Source organism: Gilbertella persicaria, assembly GCF_025201335.1.
Source record: "Gilbertella persicaria strain CBS 190.32 chromosome Unknown B0P05scaffold_71, whole genome shotgun sequence".
In the NCBI taxonomy this organism is placed as follows: Eukaryota; Fungi; Mucoromycota; class Mucoromycetes; order Mucorales; family Choanephoraceae; genus Gilbertella; species Gilbertella persicaria.
The window spans coordinates 21,658-43,685 of record NW_026252032.1 but is presented as its reverse complement, the minus strand read 5'-3'; the positions used below and the strand labels follow the sequence as shown (position 1 = coordinate 43,685).

Below are 22,028 nucleotides of genomic sequence, written 5' to 3'. Positions count from 1 at the left end.
CACCCATATCCATTAGAAGCCATGGTTTTTTGTTTTGATAGTACTAACCAAAGCCTTATTGAAGATTTGAAGCGCTTTTCTAAGACAAAACTACTTTATTTGTGAACAACTGGTTTGGTTTTCACTTTCGAAAATTATTAAAGTACACTATGTTTTCCGTTTTTCTAATAAAAAAAACATGAATTTCTAGCAAGCAAATAAACATTTCTACATTTTAAGCCTCCAATTTTGTGCCCTTATCAACACGAAGCAAATTGTGTCAAGATTTGCAAGCCAATAATGTAAAGAGGTAATACAACGTAAAGATATATATATAGCCTATGAAGCTTGAATCTATTTGCTTATCTAACTATGCTTCACATGATTGGTAGCTTTTGCCTCAGTTGTAGCCATTGTCTCTAGAAAAGAAAGAGACATTCCCGTCAATGATAATCCCTCCTCCTGCATGATAGATGTCATGCTTGCCATACATACACCAGTCCATGAGTATTGGCATTCAACAACTCTAGTCATAATTGGCAAGTAACTCTAACATGCATACTAGTATTTGATTTTTCAATTATTCTTTTTCTCACTGATATGTTCGGTAAATGAATCAAACAGGAGTTAGTTTGTTGACTCTTTACTCTGAATTAATCTTTTCTGCCTTTATTCACCTTAACATAGTGTTACCTTACTAAAACAAAAGCGACTCTGTCTTTTTTTTTTTTTTTTTTTTTTTGAAATCCCGTTTTTTCTCTTTTTTTGCTTGGTGTGTAAGAAAGTTGCTATTTTTAGTGCTCATATAAATACATTTTTTTTCCTTTCTTCCCTTTCTCCTCCTCTTCTTCTTTGTTCTTTTATCATGAATTCCGGGTTTAACCATGCAGATTATCCTGTTATTGTCGGGATAGATTTTGGTATGATTTTTTCTAAAAGACAAATAAAATATGCTGATGATGATAGGAACCACGTATTCTGGATGTTGTTATGCGTTTGCTCAAAATGAAGAAGTAATTGATATTGTCAAATGGTAAGCATAATATTTGACAACAAAAAGTAGTAACTTGTACTATAATAGGCCTAAACAAAATAATCAAGTATATCCTAAAGTGAGTATCTTGGTTGATACATTTTGTATGCTTATATTTCTAGACACCCACTCTTTCTCTATACCGTAAAGGCTCAACTCAACTTGTTGAATGGGGTCATGGAGCTAGAAGACTTGCCATGAAACCCAACAATGCTGACTCCATGTTGCTTAGTAAATTCAAGCTCTACTTGGACGAGCACTTGCAACAAACAGAGCTTGGCAACGGGCTTAATATTATTGATGTTATTGCAGACTATCTACGCGCTTTTCATTTACATGTCTGTACTGAACTCTTGAAGGGTTTTGCCGGCAATTATGATCAATCCCGTTTCCGTTATGTGAGTTTAGCAAGAAAGTTGTCAATATTGTACTGATGAAATCAATAGTGTCTTACTGTGCCTGCTATGTGGAGTGATAGAGCAAAGGCAACAATGCGTGAAGCAGCCATTCGAGCTGGTTTGATCAACAACACAGACCATCCTGATCGACTGATGCTCATTTCAGAGCCCGAAGCAGCTGCTCTCTATTGTGAAAAGAAGTCAGAACAGTTCAATTTGAGACACGGTCAACGATTCATGATCTGTGATGCAGGTGGCGGTACTGTTGACTTAATTGTGTTTGAAATTCACGAACCTCCAGGAGAAAGACGCACACTCAAGGAAGTCACGAATGGTCACGGTGGCTCTTGTGGTTCTGGCTTTTTAGACTTGAGAATGCGAGAATACCTCAAACGTAAATTTGCTCATTATCACACTATCAATGACAGTGCAATGGAATTGATCATGGATACGTTTGTAAATGTCATCAAGCCTGATTTTGATGGTGTAGAGGATCATTTTCTTGATTTACCTGCTTCTATGGGACTCGGTGATCTGACGGACAATGAAATAGGTTTAGACAATGGCTCCCTTTGTTTACCAGCCGAAGAATTAAGAGAATATGTATTTGAGCCTGTGATTCGTCAAGTACTTGATCTCATTCGTGGTCAGTTGCAACAATCGCCTCAGTTAGAAGCTATTTTCTTGGTAGGTGGTTTTGGTCAGTCAAACTATCTTTTTCGCCGAGTAGAAGACGAATTTGCAAACCAAGTAGGCATGATTGGTGTTCCTCCTCGTGGTGAATTGGCTGTTGTGCGTGGTGCTGTCTATTTTGGACTTAACCCTCAAATTGTCACAGAGCGTGTTTCTAGACGCACTTATGGTGTAGAGACACGCATGTTGTTCCAAGACGACATTGACCCTCCCGAGTATTCTGTGATGGGCGCAGATCAAAAGCGCTATTGTCGTCAACGCTTTAGTGTCTATGTCCATAAGGGACAGAGTATTAAAGTAGACGAATGTGTTTCCAAAAACTTTGTGATTAGTTACCCTAACGATACTGACTCTGATTTGTTTGCTTTTGATGGTGAAGGACAACCTCCTCGGTTGACTTCTCATCCACTTGTACGCAAAGTAGGCAATTTCCCTATTCGAATGCCTCATTTAGAAGGTGTCAAGGCAGGTGAAAAAGTCAATATGACTATCAAGATGTATTTCGGCTTGACAGAAATTAAGATTGAATGCATCATTCGAGACAAGTCTTTTATGTTTACTTCTGCTTTTGATGCTTCTGATGCTTATCCAGCCAATGCAAGTGCACCTTTATCTTCAGCGACAATACCGCCACCACCAGCACCAGTACCTGTTCAACAAGACTATGGCTATGCCGGTGGATACGAGTATCAAACACCATTGATGGCTTCAGAACAACCTTATGGCATGAATGATTTGACGAATAGCATGAACCATGTTTCTATCAACCAACCTTATCCTTCTACTTCAACAGGTTACCCACCTTCTGCTGGCTATCCTCCTTCTCAACAACAACAACAGCAACAGCAGTATTATCCGCCTACTTCACAACCTGGTTATCGTCCCATGGCTTATAGCACAGACTATTATAATTACCCACCACCACCACAACAACAACAGCAACAACAACAACAACAAGCATATGCTCAGAACAATAATTCATTCTACAGTACCACATCAGGTAATGTAGCTGGTTATTCACCTTCTGCGCAACATGGATACCTTCCTCAACAAACCTATGGAGGAAGTAACTATCGTTAATCTGATAATAAAATATAATATATTGGCCGAGGTGTATATATGCACTCCCTTCTTTCTTTTTCTCACCACAATAAATAATGACTTCTTCAAACTGCTTAGGAGAGTCTTCACGCTCTATTTTAGACTACTTGAGTGATACTGGTACAATAGTTGTTGGTCCTGATGGTGGCCATATATTATGCGATTCACCACTTCCTTCAGAATTACCACCTTATACGGGTCCTGACGAGACACACGAAAAGAAACATACAGTCAACAAGAAAGCACCCGTAGAACGTACAACCAAACCCAGAAGAGTTATTGGTAACTATACATTAATCAATACACTGGGCTCTGGTTCTATGGGTAAAGTACGTTTAGCTGTACATAACATCACTGGTGACAAGGTAATACAAAACAACTGGGCTTGGATTTTTTCTTACATAAATTTGTTTAGCTTGCAGTCAAAATAGTACCTCGGAAACCATCCAAAGATCATAAAAAGAAGGAGAAAGATGAGAATAGAGAAATAAGAACCATAAGAGAAGCAAGTATTATGTTGTTATTACATCACCCATTTATTGTCAGTCTTAAAGAAATGGTTGTTTTGGATCCGTATTACTATCTGTTTATGGAATATGTCAATGGCGGACAATTGCTGGATTATATTATAGCCCATGGGAAGCTCAAGGAAAAGCAAGCGAGAAGATTTGGACGACAAATATTGAGTGCTTTAGGTAATCATGATCTTTTAGATTCTGCTATTCATAAAAAAAAACAATAGACTACTGCCATAGGAATTCAATTGTACACAGAGACCTCAAGATTGAGAACATTTTGATTTCTCAGTCTGGCAATATTAAAATCATTGATTTCGGTCTATCGAATCTATTCTCTCCTCGCTCTTCATTAAGCACTTTTTGTGGATCATTGTATTTTGCTGCACCAGAACTGTTGAATGCAAAAAACTATACTGGTCCAGAAGTGGATATTTGGAGTTTTGGTGTCGTGTTGTATGTATTGGTATGCGGTAAAGTCCCATTTGATGATCAGAATATGGCTGCACTTCACGAAAAGATCAAACGAGGCGTAGTAGAATACCCTTCCCATCTCAGCACAGACTGCAAAAGTGTATTGTCCCGCATGCTTGTTATTAATCCAACACATCGAGCCACTGTATCAGAAGTCATGATTCACCCTTGGATGAACAAAGGATACGATGGACCTGTGGACAATTATTTGCCTGAAAGAGTGCCGCTCTCTTTACCTATCGACATAGAGGTAGTGCGAGGCATGACAGGGTTTGAGTTTGGCACAGAAGCAGAAATCAAACAAAAACTAGAGAAAATTATTACATCAGATGAATACCAAAAGGCAGCCAAGATGTTGGTTGAAAGAACAGCTGAAATCCAACGCCATCATCGCCACCAACATGCTCGCTTTTCACCGCATGCTATAGCGAATAAAAAAGCCTTTGTGCTTTCCAACGATGACCCTCAGTCCATACCTGCTGCCTATCATCCTCTCGTATCCATTTATTATCTTGTCAAAGAACGCATGGAGCGAGAAAAGCGACTTGAGGCAGCAAAACAACAACAACACAAGCCTTGTATACCCGATATTTCTCTTCCCGAGCATGTTCACCCAGCATCCAGTACTGGTTTTGAACAATCACTTTTTGGTGATCCAGACATGTTTACCAACCATGTTTCTATGGGTGTTGCTTATGGAAGAAAAGGAAAGAAACAGCTTCTTGTAGAAGACGAAGGACCCTTAGACAGTCCAGAGAAACTACATGCCATTGAGAACGGACTGAATCGATTGTTTTCCAAAAACTCGCATCATCATATTCGTTCTTTTTCAGGAGAAGAGGAAGGTTTGACAGGCATCAATCGTACAGCAAGTAGAGAATCTACTTCCGATAGTCCAAATGTATTGCGCCGGTTGAGTTTAGCATTAACACGCCCATCCAGTGAGAAGCGAACTCGAAAGCCAAGTATGACAATGGAGCCTGTCGTGTCGCCTGTGTCTTCATCCACATCAACACCTCTTCAAATTCCTTCTTCTCGAAGCCCAAGTCCTCAGCCTCGAAAAGAGGGTCCTTCTGATATTGAGGTAGCCAAAGCTGCTGCCGCTGCTGCCGTAGCTGCTAACCACAACAACTCGAATACTTTTGGAAACAAGTTTAGCAAGATGATACCAAGAAGAATGACACTCGGCCAAAACTCGATGAATATTGAGAATCATGCAAACTTTCTAAACATGGTGCATGGACACCATCATCATCACCAACATCACCAGCCAGAAGAAGCACGCTTAGCATCTTCCAAGGGACCTGTCACATCCTTACCTTCACCCCTAGATCAAAACTTTAGTCCTCCTTCACTCCCTCCTAAACAAGGCACAGCTGATGAAAATATTAAGCCTGTCTTTTTAAAAGGATTGTTCTCTGTCACAACCACAACCACGAAACATCCTTCTGTCATTCGAGCTGACTTGATTCTTGTATTGGAACGAATTGGTGTAAAATGGCGTGAAAGCAAAGGCAGATTTGAGTGTGTTCATATACCGAGTATTGATTTGAATCGTGTGGTGGACCAACATGAAGTAGAAGAAGCGTTGTCTTCTTCTTCTGAAGATACACCTGCTACTGTGCCTGTGCCTGATCTTGTTGTTCGATTTGAAATCTACATTGTCAAAGTACCATGGTTATTAGGTATGCATGGACTTCAGTTCAGAAGAGTGAGTGGAGATCCTTGGCAATATAAGAATATGTGTAGCAAGATTCTAGCTGAACTAAAGTTGTAATGTTGTATATATATTTATACATTTTTCATTGTAAATAGATAGTCTTTTGACTTGACATACTTAGTCTCTGTTGTAAAAAGCAACATTTATATATGTTTAAAGAGTGATATATATTTACATTTGTTTGAAATAAAGTATTCTAAAAAAAGTGGGGCTTATTCTTCTTCTTCTTCCTCTTCTTCATCATCATCATCTTCTAATCTTCTCTTATTTCTTCTGCTTTCCATGAATTTATCAACAAGTAAATTATACATTTCATTATGTAAGGACTTTGATTTCTTATGGTGCTCACTCAAGCGCACTAATTCAGCTTGAAGTGCATTTACTTGGTTCTGTAGACCAGCACTTGAATTATCCGTCTATAGTTCATATGAATAAAACATAGATAAAAGATTATTCCTAGTATTACCTTCATATCACGAATGTTATCAGCAGCCTTTTGAATAGACTTTAATTCGCTTGATAGACTCGAATAAAGAGGTCCTGCCTCGACCAATTGTTGTTGAGCAGCCAAGTCCATCATGGTATGTTGAATAATTTGTTGAGATGCATCACGATGTTCTTCTTCTGATGTAGCTATAGCACGCTTCAGTGGTTTCCATGGCATAGGTGCCCATTGTTGTTGTTGTTGTTGTGCATTAGGGTGTAATTCAACAGGTCTTAAAAAGCAAGCAACATGACTGACATGTCCTTTATGCAATTCAAATTTACGCAAAGGTTGTCTACTTACAACATCCCAAACAATACAGTTACCATCCTCTGCACCAGATATCAAAAGTGTACCATCAAATGATAATGTAAGCGAAGTAATGTTGCCTGTGTGTCCAGTAAAGACAGATCCAGGATTGGACGACTCATCTTTTTGTTCTTGTTGTTGGTTCAAGGACCGAATACCAACTGATTCTACTCGAGCCATACCACCTAGACTTTCTAAAGAGGTTGTGTTGTTATATGTTTGGTCTTGACGACGCTTGTAGAGATCAAAAGAATAGATTTTATCTTCACAAGCAGCAAACATGACAGTTTCAGAAGGATCCATCATCACATTCGAAACAGCTTTAGGAAACAAGAAGGTAGTCAAAAGCTGGCCTGTAGCAAGATCCCATAGCTTGACAGTATGATCTAAGCTGGCTGTGCATACACGAGCACCTGACATTTGGCCATATCCTACATAGATATCAGTCACAGGCAATGTATGATCTGACCAAGAATAAAGAGGAGAAGGGCGCATAGAGATGTCTTCTGTAGGTTCAATCAATTGACTCAAGAGCCATACATTGACTGCTGCATCCTCACTGGCTGTAAGCAGGGTTGTATCATCATGGCTGAATACAAGACGTGTAATTCGACGATAATGAGCTTCGAAAACGCGCAATAAATGACCTGTGGATATTTGCCATACATATACTTTTCCGCCTGTCGTGGCAGCTGCTAAATATTGGCCTTGATGAGACGATGTGACAGTGACCATCTTTTCTGCTGTTGTCATTTTGTAAAGTACTTGGTCGCGATGGAACTGATATACATTTAGGATGGCTCGGTCTGTTTGAGCTGTGACAACAGCGCCCACTTGAAAAGCAGCACCGGGCTTTGGTACAAGTGTAAGACCACCTACAGGTGACATGCTTTGCTTGAAAGAGAACAAACTTGATCCAGAGCGAATGTCCCAGACATGAATAGTACTGTCTGTGCTGGATGCTGACAAAACAACTTCTGTGGCCATTTAGGTTTAATGTATACACACGTGTAGAGAATAAAGAAAAAATAAACGGATTGCATTAAAAGGTCAGCCACTTTAATGATGAAAAGCAGTCCATGGCAATAAGTATCAAAGTACATTGATTTTTCAATCGCCGCTTGTAATTCTTGAATGATGGCATAGCTGTCAGTCTCTTTATGGTTAAAAACAGTCGCTTGGTTTCTCACTTTATCACGATGTCGTCTTTGGCCATTATGAATATGACGTATCGTATTACATAGTTGAAATTTTAAGGCACCTTTTCCTTATTGGCTCAGATCCTATGCAGTTGTAGTATTGTTGATTTGGCTTTTGAGAACATGAATACTCATGAAGTTGTCATTCTATCCATTACAATACGTTTGAGTCTCATCACCAAAAGTAAAACACATAAAATACCAATTGAATTTTGGCTGCATTACACAAACATATATGTCTTAAATCTTTCAGATCAAAAATTAAACATTGTTTTATGGAGTAAAACAATCGAGAATGTTATTTGATTTATAGATTTAGCTAATCAAGTTCTTCTTCTCTTTATTTTCTCTTTATGAAATGCCTTATTTTTTTCGACTTACTCTACATTTACCCAGAAATGGACGAAGTAACTTTTTCTAAAAAAAAAAAAGATGGAGAATTAAAATACGCGTTAGTCTACTTTGGGTGGCTTTCATGTCTACCCACGACCGGCAAATAGAATGAATAGTCACGTTTCTAGTCAATGCGCCAATAATCGTTTAGCATTCAGGGTTCTAATTGTTTTGCTTTTTTCAAGAAAAAAATCTTTTCGTTGATATCCAACAAAGCCATCAAAATTTATACGACAAATATTTTTTTCTTTCTTCTCTTTTTTCTTTCTACCCATTACATTAACTCTGTTTCGTTATTTTTTTTATTTTTGTTTTTTACTGTTTTTCTCTTCTCTCTCTCTCTTTCTGTTAACATATTATACTGGTCGTTTTTTTCCTTATAAAAACGTCACAGTGGAATAGCCCAACATCTCTCTAGAAGCCGTTAAATCAAGACTTTTTTCCTTACTTTTTGTACTTGATCAAGTACAGATACCTTTTCGACCTCCGTAACACACGCACATAAATATACATTACATTTTACAACTTCAATTTCTATGGTAAGCCTCATTCATCCTTCAGCTCCAGCTCCAGCTCCCGGTGAAAACTACTCTGCCCAAGAAGGTGCTTTCGAAGGCCCTGAAAAACTCTTAGAAATCTGGTTCTCGCCCTCACCCGAACTTATTAAGGATCATCAAAACTTGGATTCTTCTTCCTCTGATGAACAAGAAGATGAAGAAGAAAATGATGCCAGAAAGAGAAGAAGCCATGCTCCTCTTGATGGTAAGACCGGTCTTCTTGTAATCCCTAAACCTGTGTTGGATAAAATGTTGGCATTAGTTAAATGTACTGTTCTGAACGTCATTACAAACAAGGACGTTGATGCTTATTTATTGAGGTAAGAGATGAAAGAGAAGAAGAGGAAAAAAAATTTTTTTATACTTATATATATGGACGTGTTTTAGCGAATCATCGATGTTTGTGTACCCTCACAAGATGATCATAAAAACATGTGGTACCACCACACTCCTTTTGGCTTTACCTCGACTTTTAGAACTCGCCAAGAGTTATTGCGGATTTGAAAAGGTTTGGCGAGTATTTTATTCTAGAAAAGCCTTTATGTTCCCTGAGCGTCAAAAGGGCCCCCACCGCTCTTGGGAAGAAGAAGTTGAATTCTTGGACAAGTACTTTGGTAAGACTATACACACACACACACACATACGCATGTAATAACACATCCATTAGACCAAGGTTCCTCTTACAAGATTGGTAAGGAATTGCAAGACCAATGGCATCTCTATTTGACAAAACCCTCTGATGATGTACTCCACCATGCTTCCAGACCTTCACCCTACCCTCCTCACTTACGCAGTGTGATGCAAGAAAAAGAAATTCAAAGCGGAGAATCTACACCTGTTACATCAGATACAGATGAAGATCCTTCTCCTTTTGGCAATGGAGGTCATTCACATCCAGACCAAACAGTGGAAATCCATATGACAGGTTTAAATCCAGAAAACATGAAGTACTTTTATCACGACCCTGCAAAGACAGAGAGTGGTATCCCAGGTGGTGTATGGGTAGACAAGGAAACTGGTATTGATCAACTCTACCCCTCTGCCAAGATTGACTCTTATTTATTTGAACCTTGTGGCTATTCCTCAAACGGTCTCTGGAAGGATAGATACTTTACTTTCCATGTTACACCTGAACCTGAATGCTCTTATGCTTCTTTTGAAAGTAATATACCCGTTGAACAGTCCCACGGTGATGATCACAAAGAAGGCGAAAGTCCTATTGAAGCCTTGATTACTCGTGTTCTTGACATTTTCGATCCCTCTTCTTTTACTGTAACCTACTTTACCTCTCATCACAAGGAACACCACAGCCACAGCCATATGGTTCGTTCTATGTCTGCCTTGAATGGATATAAGCGCACTAACCGTATTTTGTATGAATTTGATGGCTATGACTTGGTTTATGGTCATTATGCCAAGTAGTCTGGACTTACAATAAAAAAGATGTTGGTTAATTACTTTCTATGTGATACAAATAGTAAATTAGTTTTGATTGTATGTACTACCAAGCACGCCAACTCCCTTTTTTTTTTTTTTTGGCTAATATAAAATAACAGATCGGATGCTCTCTTTTCTCTCTTTTTTTTCCTTCCTTTCTTTATCTCCCTGCTGTATAGAGCATCTCTCTCTCTCTCTCTCTCTCTTTGTCTCTTTGTCTCTTTTTTTTTCTCCTTTTTTTTTTTCTGACTCCTTTCCTTTAAGATGCGTTTAGAATCAAACGTAAAAGTGTCTAGACTAGCAAAATATGCTGTCTTTGTTTATATCATGATATCATTGTTCTATACCACCAACCATTACTTTTCTGTACACCATGTAAATACAACTGTCGATGCAACTGAGGATTTCAGTCATAATAAATACAATAATAATAGAAGAGAAGACATTGCACAAATTATCGTTGAAGAACGTCCAACTCAAGTTATAGATGATATTGACCACAATCAAATTATATGGCCAGGCTCTAAGGGTAACTATAAACAAAAATCATAGCATAGTTATCGATACATTGAATAGGCAGTGATACCCACCACAAGATTGCTGAACAACTCGTCAAGTCAAAAATTTTTTCCAGTAGTATGGGTCTAGATAACGTTACGCCCTATTATTTTAAAGCATCCCATATAATGAAAGCACAAGATATCACTCTGGCCACGTTAGTTACTCGTAATCGATTCCATGTGTTAAGTAGATTAGCCACTAACTATCAAGGTAAAAAACAAAAAAAAAACTCAACTCTAGATAAACTGACGAGATGATTAGGTCCTATCTCTGCTGCTATCCATGTTTTGGATGATGACGAAAAACTTATTACCATGAAGGAACTAGGCAAAATTTATATTTCAAACCCAGATATGCAAAAATTTGTTGATGTCCATCTCATTATTGACAAATACGATCGACAATTTAACATGTGGCGAAACATTGCCAAACTATTTACTCGTACAGACTATTTGATGATGCTTGATGTTGATTTCCATCTCTGTACTGATTTCCGTAAGACTATTTTCAATGACCCCAAGTTGACAAACATGTTGGCTTCCGGAAAGACAGCCATTGTTGTGCCTGCCTTTGAATACCTAAACCAAAAAGATGGTATGGACTGGCGTACATTCCCTACTAAAAAGAGCCAAGTGATCAAACAAGTCAAGTCAAACAAACTCGATAGTTTCCATAGCTCCTGGGTCTCCGGTCATGGTGCTACCAACTACACATATTGGTACACCGCTACGGAGATGTATCCTGTCACTCAATACGAATATTCATATGAACCTTATATCATCTACAAGAAAGAAGGAACTCCCTGGTGCGATGAACGGTTTATTGGCTATGGTGCCAACAAGGCTGCTTGTCTTTATGAAATCTTTATTTCTGGCGTTGATTACTGGGTGCTTCCAAATGACTTTTTAATCCACCAATCTCATAAATATGCCAACCATGACCGTACGAGAGAAGTAAGTTAAAAAAAAACTGTGTTATTCCATTTACTCATTGTTCCACATGAATTAGCGTGTTCACAACAAGAGTCTGTACGATAACTTTAGAACTGAAATCTGTCTCCGTTATTCAAGAAAATACGTAATTGAAGACACTTGGTACACACCAGCAGCAGATAACATGAAGAAGGTGTGTACAGATATCCCCAAATGGAAATACTTGTCTGGGATCTCAAAAGAACAAAGACTGAAAGATTTAGCTGAAGAAGAAGCTAGAAAGCGACAACAAGAAATCACTGCTACTATTTAGAAAGGAAATAAAATTGCACTTTGTTTTCACGTGCCAAAGACAACATATTTAAAGACGAAACCAATCATTTCTTTTTTTTTTTTCTTTTTTTTGTTTTTTTTTTTTTTTTTGTTAAATTTGAGATGAATGCAGAATCATTTGGCCTGACTTCATTTTGCCCTACTGTAAAATATACATACATTGAAAATAATGAAATTAAATACATTTAAAGAAAATATACCATAGAATTGTTTCTAGTCAATCAAAATCATACTACGAACATTTACTTAAAACGGCGACCAGTTATGAAGAATGGGCAGAAGCAGCCAACATATTAGATGAAATGGATGGTAAGTGCTTAAAATAACACTTGTTGCTTATCATACAAGGCTTCAATGAATGGAAAAGAGAACTCGAATCACCTGATTATGATTGGGAGTTGGTCAAGGCAAGACTCGATCAATTACGCAAGATTCGACGCTTGAATAAAGGACAAGTAGCCATGATTTTTGCCTTGAGAACAAGCTTGGCTAGAAATTTAGGTGATATGGGCAACCCAAAAGTAAAACTGTGTATCATATGAATATTGTTTATTTATTATTTAATAGCTTTATTCATATTCACGTGTAGGAACAAAAGACCTGACAACTGAGTATATTGAAGAGGTCGTAAGACAGCTCAATTGGATATGTGATGAACCAACAGATCCTGATGAGCATCTAGACCTAAAAGCAAAACATGATTTCTTTATGAATATTCGACAAAGCTTTGGTAGAACTGCTTTATTGTTAAGTGGGGTGGTACATTGGGTCTAAATCATATTGGTGTTGTGAAATGCTTGCATGAAGCTCAGTTATTACCGCGTATTATTTCTGGTGCTTCAAGCGGCAGTATTATGGCTTCCCTTGTTTGTACCAAGACCAATGATGAACTACATACCATATTTGACCCTTCTACATTTCGACTCGTAAGCTTAATGCTGTCTTTATCACAAGCTATTTAACTTTGGTGATAGGATGTGTTTGAGAGAGAAGGTGAACCAGATTCTTCATTTGCTCGTCTGCATCGTCTTTTGACATCAGGGCAAGTATTTAATGTGGACATTTTACGAGAAGCCATAAGAGCCAATTTAGGAGATATGACATTTCAGGTACCAGACACATATAGTAGAAATCATTACTTACTGCTTTTATCAGGAAGCATTTAATCGAACTCGATTTATTTTAAATATCACAGTCAGCTCTTCTACTTTGTATGATATGCCTAGATTAATGAACTATTTGACTGCTCCAGATGTGGTTAGTAATACTCAATCATATATTTTATATAACTTATATGCTTCTTAGTTGATTTGGTCTGCAGTGTGAGTCAGACTTTATTTTTTTTTTAAAAAAAAGGGGGGGTTTATATTTATCTGTTTATTTAGTGCAGCATCATGTGCAGTACCTGTTTTCTATGGATCTACTCCACTTTTCTCCAAAGATAAAAATGGCAAAGTAGCACCATGGAATCCAAGTGGCAAGTATACTATACAGACAAAAATGCTCTCTCTACTAACTAACTGAATCACTCTAGATCAACTTTACATTGATGGTTCTGTTGAAAAGTAAGAAGGACATGCCTGATTTAGTTTACTGAATATATTTATGTATAGTGATTTGCCAATGAACAAACTATCTGAACTATTTAATGTCAATCATTTCATTGTATGTCAAGTGAATCCACATGTGATTCCCTTTCTACAGAAATCAAACACACCTTCTCGCCTAAGACAAGCCGCAAACTTTTGTATGCATATGGCCAAGACAGAAGCACAGCATCGATGCACTCAAGTAAATAGAGGTTGCCTAATACACATTACTTACTTACATACATATATATATATAGTTAACGGAACTAGGTATCATGTCTTCTTTTTTCTACAAGATACAGTCTATCATGTCACAAAAATACTCTGGTGACATTACTATTGTACCTGAAATTGGATATTCTGATTTCTTTAAAGTGCTCTCAAACCCATCACTTGAATACGCTAATGAGTGTGTTCAACGAGGAGAACGAGCCACTTGGCCAAGTAAGTCATCAGTAAGGATGTTGCCCTATTAATACTCAATACAGAAATGTCAATTATTAAAAATCACTTGCAGATTGAGTTGTCTATTGATCAAATCCTTTATCGTTTGCGTCTTCATCGATTGAATGAATTACAGAGTAAAAAGAATAGACCTGTTTTAGAGAATAGATCCAGCTCTCAACTTCATATTAAACACTATCCTATTATGATGACTATGCTGGAAGAACCAGATGAACCAATACCTAAAAAGATAACAGAAATTACAGATCCTAACAAAGAAATGATGCAAGATGACGATGAAGATGATGAAGATGATCTTTTCATTCAAACATCTAAAAGTACACCTATTAGTTGTACAAAAGAAAGACATTCAACCAAAAGAGGATTGTTCATGACTAAACCAGAGTAACGTGTATGCTTGAAAAAAAAAAATAAACTTTCTCTTTATTTGATATGAATCATGGAATATGCATATATGTATATAAATATGGAATAGTGGTATTTACAAGGTTTGTGTATGTATATATATGTGTGTGTGTGTGTGTATATTTTAGTATCGACAAACATTGCCATATATTTTTTCATAGCCACTCATACGTAAAGAAGGCAAAAATTGAGTTGAAGGAGGAGATGTGGTAGTGGTTGTAGCTGGTAAAAGAGGTCGGAAACCTCCTTGGTGATGTGGTTGTATTTGAGCAAATTGTTGTTGAGGCTGAATAGGATGTGCTTGATTGTAATAGGGATAGGAACAAGTAGAAGAAGATGAAGAAGGGGTAGAGACAATAGATGAGTTGTTTGAAGCAGGAGAGCAAGAAACAGACATGGTAGAAAAGACAGTTTGAAGCTGTTGTTGTTGTTGTTGTTGTTGTTGTTGTTGTTGTTGTTGTTGTTGTTGTTGTTGTTGTTGTTGTTGTTGTTGTTGTTGTTGTTGTTGTTGTTGTTGTTGTTGTTGTTGTTGTTGTTGTTGTTGTTGTTGTTGTTGTTGTTGTTGTTGTTGCTGTTGTTGCTGTTGTTGTTGTCGAGCTGGTGGTAAAGAAAGTGGAGGCAAATTAGGTACAAAAGGAGAAACAGCAGTAATATGATGATGAGGAGAAGATGGTACAGACATACTTGTAGGTTGTAGTTGAAAATGATTACTGTTAGTATTACGTAAAAATCTTGGAGAGGTGGGTGCAGACGGAGATTGTTGTGGTGTTTGATTTTTGATCAATGAATCATCTGTGTTATTATTAGAGTTCAAAGGAGGTAATGGAGGAGATGTTTGAGATGTATACTGATATAGGCGTTCTTTAAGGGCCATGTTTTCTGCTTGCAAATCCTAAAGAATGGTAAGTATAAACAGTAAGGCAAGGCATTACCTACTCTAATGTAATCAAGCGAGAGCTTCAAGATGTTGCCTTTATTGGGCTTTTGTCCAGGCTGAATAGCATTTGGAACAACGCTCGATAGTTCAAAAATAGTGTTGTTGATGTTATCTCTTCGACGACGTTCTACGTGGTTATGGTTCTCTCTTCTTCTTTGAATACGCTCAATAGCTGTCTTACTGTCAAGATTATTTCTACAGAATTTATTTAGGACCATGCTGTCTCAGCTGTGTATTCTTTTTTTTTTTTTTTTTTTTTTTTTTTTTTTTTTTTTTTTTTTTTTTTTTTTTTTTTTTTTTTACCTGTTCAATATGTTGACACCATTGACACGATAAGCTGTTTGTTTCTTTGGCTTTGATTTCTTTTTACTCATTTTTTGAGGAGAAAGGTCCGAAGTAAAATTGAGGAAAAGGGCTTGAGTGATAGGACGCTTTGGTTGGGTGGCAGGCGTTGTTGGGGTGGAGCCATCTTGAGAAGAATCTTCTTCTGAGTCAGTGTCTTCTTCCATAAAATCATAAGGCTTTTGATTTTCAGAATTTACGGTGGGGGTCATTTGTAGAATGGCGCTATTGGTGGCGCAAACCATGATAAATCTAAAGAAGAGAAGAAAAATGATTTATTTCACATGATTCACTTTTTATTATTTTGGAATTTCTGCTGAAAACAAACATGTGCCCATCGCAAAGTAGTGACTCTTTTTAATTTACACTCTGGACCCCGCCACTAGTTCTCACGGTCATAGCCAATCAACACTGAGCTGCTCTACTTTGCTAGCTTCTGATTGACTCGTTTTTGGCCGTAGATTCGGCAAAACGTAAATTTTGTGTTTAGGTACTTTGCTGTTAGTAATTTTTTAGCATTGGGTTACACTAGTAAAAGACATGTACAAAATATAGGAAGATCCAATGGTTTCTGATCGGAGTGATAAGATCTATTTCTACCAAGAAAAAAAAATTTATCATGTTGCTCAGAAAATCATCTCATATTTCGTATGTTACAACAATTGCAACAATGCGTTCTGGAATCCCGTTTGAGCAAAACAGGTTATTTTTTGCCAATATGTATAATGCAGTAGAACTGAGTAGAAAAAGGACCCTTATTCACTCCGCCAGAAAGGAAATTATCCTTCCTAGTTTTTCTCACGATAAGATTACTTTGGTAACTGGTTTTTAAATACGCATGTCTGCCGGGAAATCAGATAGACTATTAAACCCATGTTTGTCATTCCATAAGCACATTTATATATATATATATATATATGCGTGTGTGTGTTACAATGCCTTTGAATTAGCCGTGTTGAAACTATAAAAATTTTTTCTTCTTCTTGTACTATTATTGGACAATGCTCAAAATTTGTCTGTGCCTATATCAAGTCTCGGTTGAAATCACACGTGTTGCCATTGAGGCTTACTGAATCTGGACAGTTGCTTAGATAATAGTATTGTCCAAAATATCCTTTATTTAACAATTTAATGGCTTTTTCATACATGTTGGGCGAGTGATCCATAAACATAGTTCTAGAAAAAACAATTTCTGAAAATCGTGCCTGCACATCATCACATTGACTAAGTCGTACCATATGAGCCATTTTATGTTTCGATGCTCGTCTGTCTGCTCCAGACGATACTGTATGTTGAGCCAGTTGAGGAACAGACTCAATCAAATACATTTTGCTCGGAGGAAATAATTTCTCTGCTCGCATATCTGCCCGCATTGTTTTAATCAATGCCCAAAACCATTGTTCGTTTTCTTCTTCTGGAATTTCTTGCTGTTCTTGGTCGTTTTTGTGCTTATGGTAATAACCAATCACTCTGCTTAGAATCTCATCTGCCACATGTCTTTCTTCGTGCAAACTCACGGCAATGTTCTTAAAGTCTTTCAGAAGCCCTAAACTTAAACTGCTAACAATATCGAATGCATGTACTACACTCGTTACCAAACCTTGTCCACAGTACTCGCTAAGCGCCAAAGACATAACACAAGGAGATCCATATGTGTAACAATGAATGGGACGGCCAGCTGGTAAACCTGATAATTCAGAAGTAACAAAAGGACAACTGACTCGCTTGATGGAAGCAGCTGCAAACGAGTCTAGAAAACGGCTTTGAATGTGGTGGTCGCCATCATGCATGGTCATCATACGCCTTGATAGGAAATGAAGCTTTTCTTCACTCCATAGAACACTGAGTAAACTAGCGACACCTGCACCCAGTGAGTGGCCACAGAGCACAAGACCATAAGTAGGATACCGTTCTAAACCCAATTTTATAGCTTCAAACACTTTTCCTTTTTGTGTGGCAAGCAATTGAGCTGCTTCTAACATGCCACCATGTGCAATATACTGTCTTTTTTGGCCTCCATTCGCTTCATCTCCATGAGGTACTTGGTCTGTAGGTAACGTGAACTCCTTGTAGTCACATGTCAAGTCGGTCAAGACATCGCTTAGTCCAAGCGTACCTCGACAAGTGAGCACAATTGCTTCTGCATGATGATCTACAGTCACATAATGAACGAGCGCGTGTAGCTTGGAATGACCAACCGATGAAAGAACGTGTGTGTCTGTGTAACTTGAGAGCAGGATGTCTTCTACTGCTACACCTGTATGGTGAGCAAAAGCATGATGGTTTGGATGATGTGAGTTAGGTAAAACACTCGGTATATCACCAATACCCAAGATGCGCATAAAAGACTCGCCATAGGCAGCACTTGCATATCGAATAAAATGGGCAATATTACTAATGATATGCTTCCGAGGAAAGTTCTGTGGATTGGGCTCCATATCTAAAGGAGATACAGTTTTACATAGCCGAGAAGGGACTGAGGGTGATCGAACCAGAGATTGGTTAGAAGCATTACTAGATACAGAGGGCATTTCTTCGGAATAAGTTGTCGTTTTTAATGTACGTGCGATGCTTGATAAGGAAGTTCGCTGATTACTGTTGTTGTTATGTAAATAAACAGAGGCATTTGATGTGGGTACAGGTGGTATGGGCTCAGATGGTTTAGGAATTTTACGCTTATTACCTCCTTTTTGAAGCAAGTTGGTCATACTCTTCTTTTTAGCGATTGTCTTGATCTTGAGGCCACTCCATGACAATCGTCTTTTAGGCTTGCTTATTTCTGGCTCGGAATACGATGAAGGGTCCTCCATAGGATCATCATCATGATGACTACTCAAATATTGAGAAGTGGAAGATTGGTGTTGTTGATATGTGGTAGAAGTACTGGTTCTTGTTCGAACAGGACCCTCAATTGTTTCTTCACTGCTTTTATCGTCTTGATGGCTCGAATACCTTGTTTGTCGCTCTACTTTTCTACGAGCCAATTTCTTGGAGACAGAAGACAACATGATTTTGAATCCAGTTCTTTTTTCTTCTGTGCTACCTTGAAAAGTGTCATTATAAGCTGTTATTTGACGATACTCGGGGGCCTGGTTACTCATGATAGGTTGAGGATCTTGTACTTGATGATCTACAACAGCAATAAACGACTCCTCTTCTTGTTCATCTGTCCTTTCAATCACTTGTTTTGCACTAATTTCTCGGCTTCCGTTGACATCAATCGGTCTAATCTTAGTGGTTCTGGTAATGGTTCGATTGGTAGTGGTCGTTATTTCATACATATGATAGGGGTTTCTATTTTCGTCTAATGACAAATCAATGGGTTTTCCATTTAGATTAGATGAAGACGAAGACAGGCTAATTAAAGAACTGTTGACTTTGGAGGCATCTCCTGAGCCAGGATGACTGGATGCTGTGTTTGTAAGTATCTCCTCAAGTTCATGAATAATGTCTGTGTGCTGCTCTTGCTGGCGCTGTTCTTGCTTGAGCTGCAATAAGGCTTGTGAGTTCTCTTCTTCTTCAACAACAAGACCCTTCCAAAGAACAGTAATGTTCATATGCTTCATTGTGCGTTTATGTGTGACATTTTGGAGGACAGCAAAGGCGGTCATTGCTTTTGTCAACCCAGACAAAATAGCCACTTTACCGATTTTAGTTAATGCAAATTCGGGATCGTTCATTAACTCGCGATGAACAAGTGTAATAATAGAAGCGATAGCTCGAGAAGATTCATTTGAGCCAAAAATACCATCGATAATACCAACAGATTCTTCAGCAGCCTATAAAAACGAATCAGCTTTTTCTTTTTCTACCTCTTTGTATACGTGTATACCATAAGTCCAGATTTAATCGTTTGTGCAGTAAAGTGTATACCAGACAAGGCAAACAACTCAGCCAATGTAAATGAATGGTGCACAATATAAATACCAAGGCTAGTGTATTTATCGAGTACTTGCAAAAAACCATTCCTAAAATACAATGATAAGCGATGGATGATAATGACAAGGAACTGATAGTACCTTTCAGGATCGACTTCGGTATCCGAGCAAGTGACGAGTGATTTGGATGTTGCTGTCAATTTGTGTAACTTTTTGGCTGTTGATAGCGCATTTATGATAGCTTGTCTTGAAATGCCAAATGAAAAAGAAGTACTGTATTTAATTGATTCCATCAATGCTTCTATGAAAAGTGAAGAGCATCTGAGTGACAATCGGGTTGCCAAGGCAATGGCTGTAATGAAATTCGCAATATTCTCGGGCAATAATGTTGAAGATGCATTGCTATACATCCCTGCTGCATAAGTCGCAATCTCGGTTGATATGGCCATAACAGAAGAAAAAAATAAAAAAAAAGAAGGGGAAAAACAAACATGGTTGTATCAAATATACTATTTTATTCTGTTCGCACCAGTCACATGTATTACTTGATCTACATGTGACAAGCCAAAGATAGTCAATAAACAAAAGAGATCATAGCGAAATTCGAGACATTGTCTAGACAACTTGCTTTTCTCATCTTTTATCGTCAGCTATATGATATGTGCTTGTTTCAGATTCATCAAACAAATCTATACAGAAAGTAGTGTTAAATCATATGCATTCTGATAGATGCAGTTTCAAGTGGCGTGAAATTCTCATCTATTCTTTTCTCTGAAGATAGACCAAAAAAATAATTTTGTGTAAAAAAAAAAAAAAAGTTCTTTTAGTAAATATCTAACTGGGAAAACACTATGAAGAAAAAGAGTTTTTTTTTTTAGAAAACATGAATGCTTCGAAAAGTCCTTTCAGCGTAGATTTAAATTACTTGCATAACAAACGCAAGCAAGAGGGTCAAGTTGGAACTTGAAGGCAGTTCTCAATAAAATTTACATAAGCTTTTCCCCTCGATTTTTTTGGGTTACTAAGCGTGTTTAGAAAATGGCTATTTTTGCCTTCATTTCTTTTTTCTTCTTCTTTTATTGACTGATCTCGGCGATGACCACCAAGAAGGCCTTCTTACCAACCAAAATAGGCCGCTATCAATTGCAGCACCGCATTGTCCTTGCACCTTTAACTCGCTTTAGAGCCACACTCGAGGCAGTCCCTACTCAACTTTTAATTGATTATTACACACAAAGAGCAACTCCTGGAGGCTTATTAGTATCAGAAGCCACATTTATTAGTAGACATGCAGGTGGCTATCGTCAAGCTCCTGGTATCTACACTCGGGATCAAATTGAACAATGGAAAAAAGTGACAGAGTCAGTTCACAAGAAAAGCGGTGTCATCTTTTTGCAGCTATGGCATTTAGGTCGCGCTGGATCTTCCAGTCTGAATTCGAACAGAGAGCAGATCGTGTCTGCCTCAGCCATTCCTATACCTGGTAAAAGGCCAAACGGTAAGCCATATGAGACACCTCGTGCTTTGGAAACGCATGAAGTAAAGGAATTGGTCAAGACTTATCGTCAAGCTGCTATCAACGCTATTGAAGCCGGGTTTGATGGTGTAGAAATACATTCTGCTAATGGGTATCTTTTGGATCAGTTTATTAATTCATCCACAAACAAAAGAACAGATGAATATGGTGGCAATGTTCAAAACAGAACACGCTTATCGCTCGAGATTGCAGATGCAATTGTAGACGCCATTGGAGCTGATCGTACGGCTATTCGTTTCTCGCCTAATGGTTCATTCCAAGGTATGAAAGACGACACACCAGTAGAGACTTGGGGATACTTGACTTCTCAGCTTCAAAACAATTACCCTGACTTAGCCTATCTTCATTTTATTGAGAGTCGTTCAAACTTTAACAGTGACTCCAACATGAATACTGTGGACACATTAGATTCTTACAGAAACATTTGGAAAGGTCCCTTTATTAGTGCAGGCGGTTATAGTAACACAGTTGAACATGCTCTCGAAATTGCTGAAAAGACGGATAATTTGATTGCTTTTGGACGTGCTTTTATTGCTAATCCTGATCTTCCAAACAGAATCAAGCATCAATATGCATTCAACAAGTATGATAGAAAGACGTTTTATACACACGACGCTATCGGATATACTGATTATCCTTCGTATCATGAAAGCCATAGTCGACTTTAGACATATTATACAATAAACATTAGATTAAATCTGGAATAATTTACTAAACTACTGAACTTTATCTTCCCCGCATTAGATTGACCTTGATC

At 37.9% G+C, this 22,028-nt stretch overlaps 10 protein-coding genes across 10 annotated transcripts; 6 read left to right on the top strand and 4 right to left on the bottom strand.

Annotated features, from left to right (window-relative positions):
- Window positions 1-753: 753 nt before the first annotated feature.
- Window positions 754-3,244, top strand: B0P05DRAFT_500133 (uncharacterized protein). Its single transcript, XM_051575427.1, has 5 exons — window positions 754-899; window positions 946-1,012; window positions 1,061-1,091; window positions 1,135-1,410; window positions 1,459-3,244. The coding sequence occupies exons 1-5, from the start codon at window positions 845-847 to the stop codon at window positions 3,181-3,183; spliced, it is 2,154 nt and encodes a 717-aa protein (XP_051429695.1). The 5' UTR covers window positions 754-844; the 3' UTR covers window positions 3,184-3,244.
- B0P05DRAFT_563822 (kinase-like domain-containing protein) lies at window positions 3,245-6,126 on the top strand. The gene is made up of 3 exons (XM_051580760.1): window positions 3,245-3,569; window positions 3,620-3,899; window positions 3,947-6,126. The coding sequence occupies exons 1-3, from the start codon at window positions 3,261-3,263 to the stop codon at window positions 5,968-5,970; spliced, it is 2,613 nt and encodes an 870-aa protein (XP_051429694.1). The 5' UTR covers window positions 3,245-3,260; the 3' UTR covers window positions 5,971-6,126.
- On the bottom strand, window positions 6,076-7,745 carry B0P05DRAFT_563821 (WD40-repeat-containing domain protein). The gene is made up of 2 exons (XM_051580759.1): window positions 6,380-7,745; window positions 6,076-6,329 (listed from the first exon to the last, which is right to left on the bottom strand). The coding sequence occupies exons 1-2, from the start codon at window positions 7,691-7,693 to the stop codon at window positions 6,126-6,128; spliced, it is 1,518 nt and encodes a 505-aa protein (XP_051429693.1). The 5' UTR covers window positions 7,694-7,745; the 3' UTR covers window positions 6,076-6,125.
- A 1,089-nt stretch (window positions 7,746-8,834) lies between these two features.
- On the top strand, window positions 8,835-10,277 carry B0P05DRAFT_575900 (S-adenosylmethionine decarboxylase; the record flags this gene model as incomplete). Its single annotated transcript, XM_051581668.1, has 3 exons — window positions 8,835-9,175; window positions 9,243-9,469; window positions 9,523-10,277. 3 exons carry the CDS (start codon window positions 8,835-8,837, stop codon window positions 10,275-10,277), a joined length of 1,323 nt encoding a protein of 440 aa, XP_051429692.1.
- Window positions 10,278-10,930: 653 nt separating this feature from the next.
- On the top strand, window positions 10,931-12,098 carry B0P05DRAFT_480698 (glycosyl-transferase for dystroglycan-domain-containing protein; the record flags this gene model as incomplete). Its single annotated transcript, XM_051575139.1, has 3 exons — window positions 10,931-11,063; window positions 11,115-11,806; window positions 11,862-12,098. 3 exons carry the CDS (start codon window positions 10,931-10,933, stop codon window positions 12,096-12,098), a joined length of 1,062 nt encoding a protein of 353 aa, XP_051429691.1.
- A 100-nt stretch (window positions 12,099-12,198) lies between these two features.
- On the top strand, window positions 12,199-14,617 carry B0P05DRAFT_563807 (putative esterase of the alpha-beta hydrolase superfamily). The gene is made up of 12 exons (XM_051580758.1): window positions 12,199-12,262; window positions 12,310-12,427; window positions 12,467-12,639; window positions 12,686-12,877; window positions 12,931-13,044; window positions 13,093-13,227; window positions 13,274-13,375; window positions 13,424-13,440; window positions 13,504-13,595; window positions 13,653-13,683; window positions 13,732-13,909; window positions 13,965-14,617. Exons 1-12 carry the CDS (start codon window positions 12,221-12,223, stop codon window positions 14,181-14,183), a joined length of 1,413 nt encoding a protein of 470 aa, XP_051429690.1. The 5' UTR covers window positions 12,199-12,220; the 3' UTR covers window positions 14,184-14,617.
- B0P05DRAFT_563798 (uncharacterized protein) lies at window positions 14,592-15,073 on the bottom strand. The gene has a single exon (XM_051580757.1). It carries the CDS (start codon window positions 14,972-14,974, stop codon window positions 14,702-14,704), a length of 273 nt encoding a protein of 90 aa, XP_051429689.1. The 5' UTR covers window positions 14,975-15,073; the 3' UTR covers window positions 14,592-14,701.
- A 314-nt stretch (window positions 15,074-15,387) lies between these two features.
- B0P05DRAFT_480631 (helix-loop-helix DNA-binding domain-containing protein) lies at window positions 15,388-16,023 on the bottom strand (the record flags this gene model as incomplete). Its single annotated transcript, XM_051575134.1, has 2 exons — window positions 15,388-15,709; window positions 15,818-16,023. The coding sequence occupies 2 exons, from the start codon at window positions 16,021-16,023 to the stop codon at window positions 15,388-15,390; spliced, it is 528 nt and encodes a 175-aa protein (XP_051429688.1).
- Window positions 16,024-16,878: 855 nt separating this feature from the next.
- On the bottom strand, window positions 16,879-19,635 carry B0P05DRAFT_480652 (uncharacterized protein; the record flags this gene model as incomplete). The annotated part of the gene is made up of 2 exons (XM_051575136.1): window positions 16,879-19,160; window positions 19,227-19,635. Coding segments are annotated over 2 exons (2,691 nt in total), but the record flags the coding sequence as incomplete, so codon positions are not given.
- A 1,088-nt stretch (window positions 19,636-20,723) lies between these two features.
- Window positions 20,724-21,974, top strand: B0P05DRAFT_563790 (uncharacterized protein). The gene has a single exon (XM_051580756.1). The coding sequence runs from the start codon at window positions 20,830-20,832 to the stop codon at window positions 21,937-21,939; it is 1,110 nt and encodes a 369-aa protein (XP_051429686.1). The 5' UTR covers window positions 20,724-20,829; the 3' UTR covers window positions 21,940-21,974.
- The last annotated feature ends 54 nt before the right edge of the window (window positions 21,975-22,028 follow it).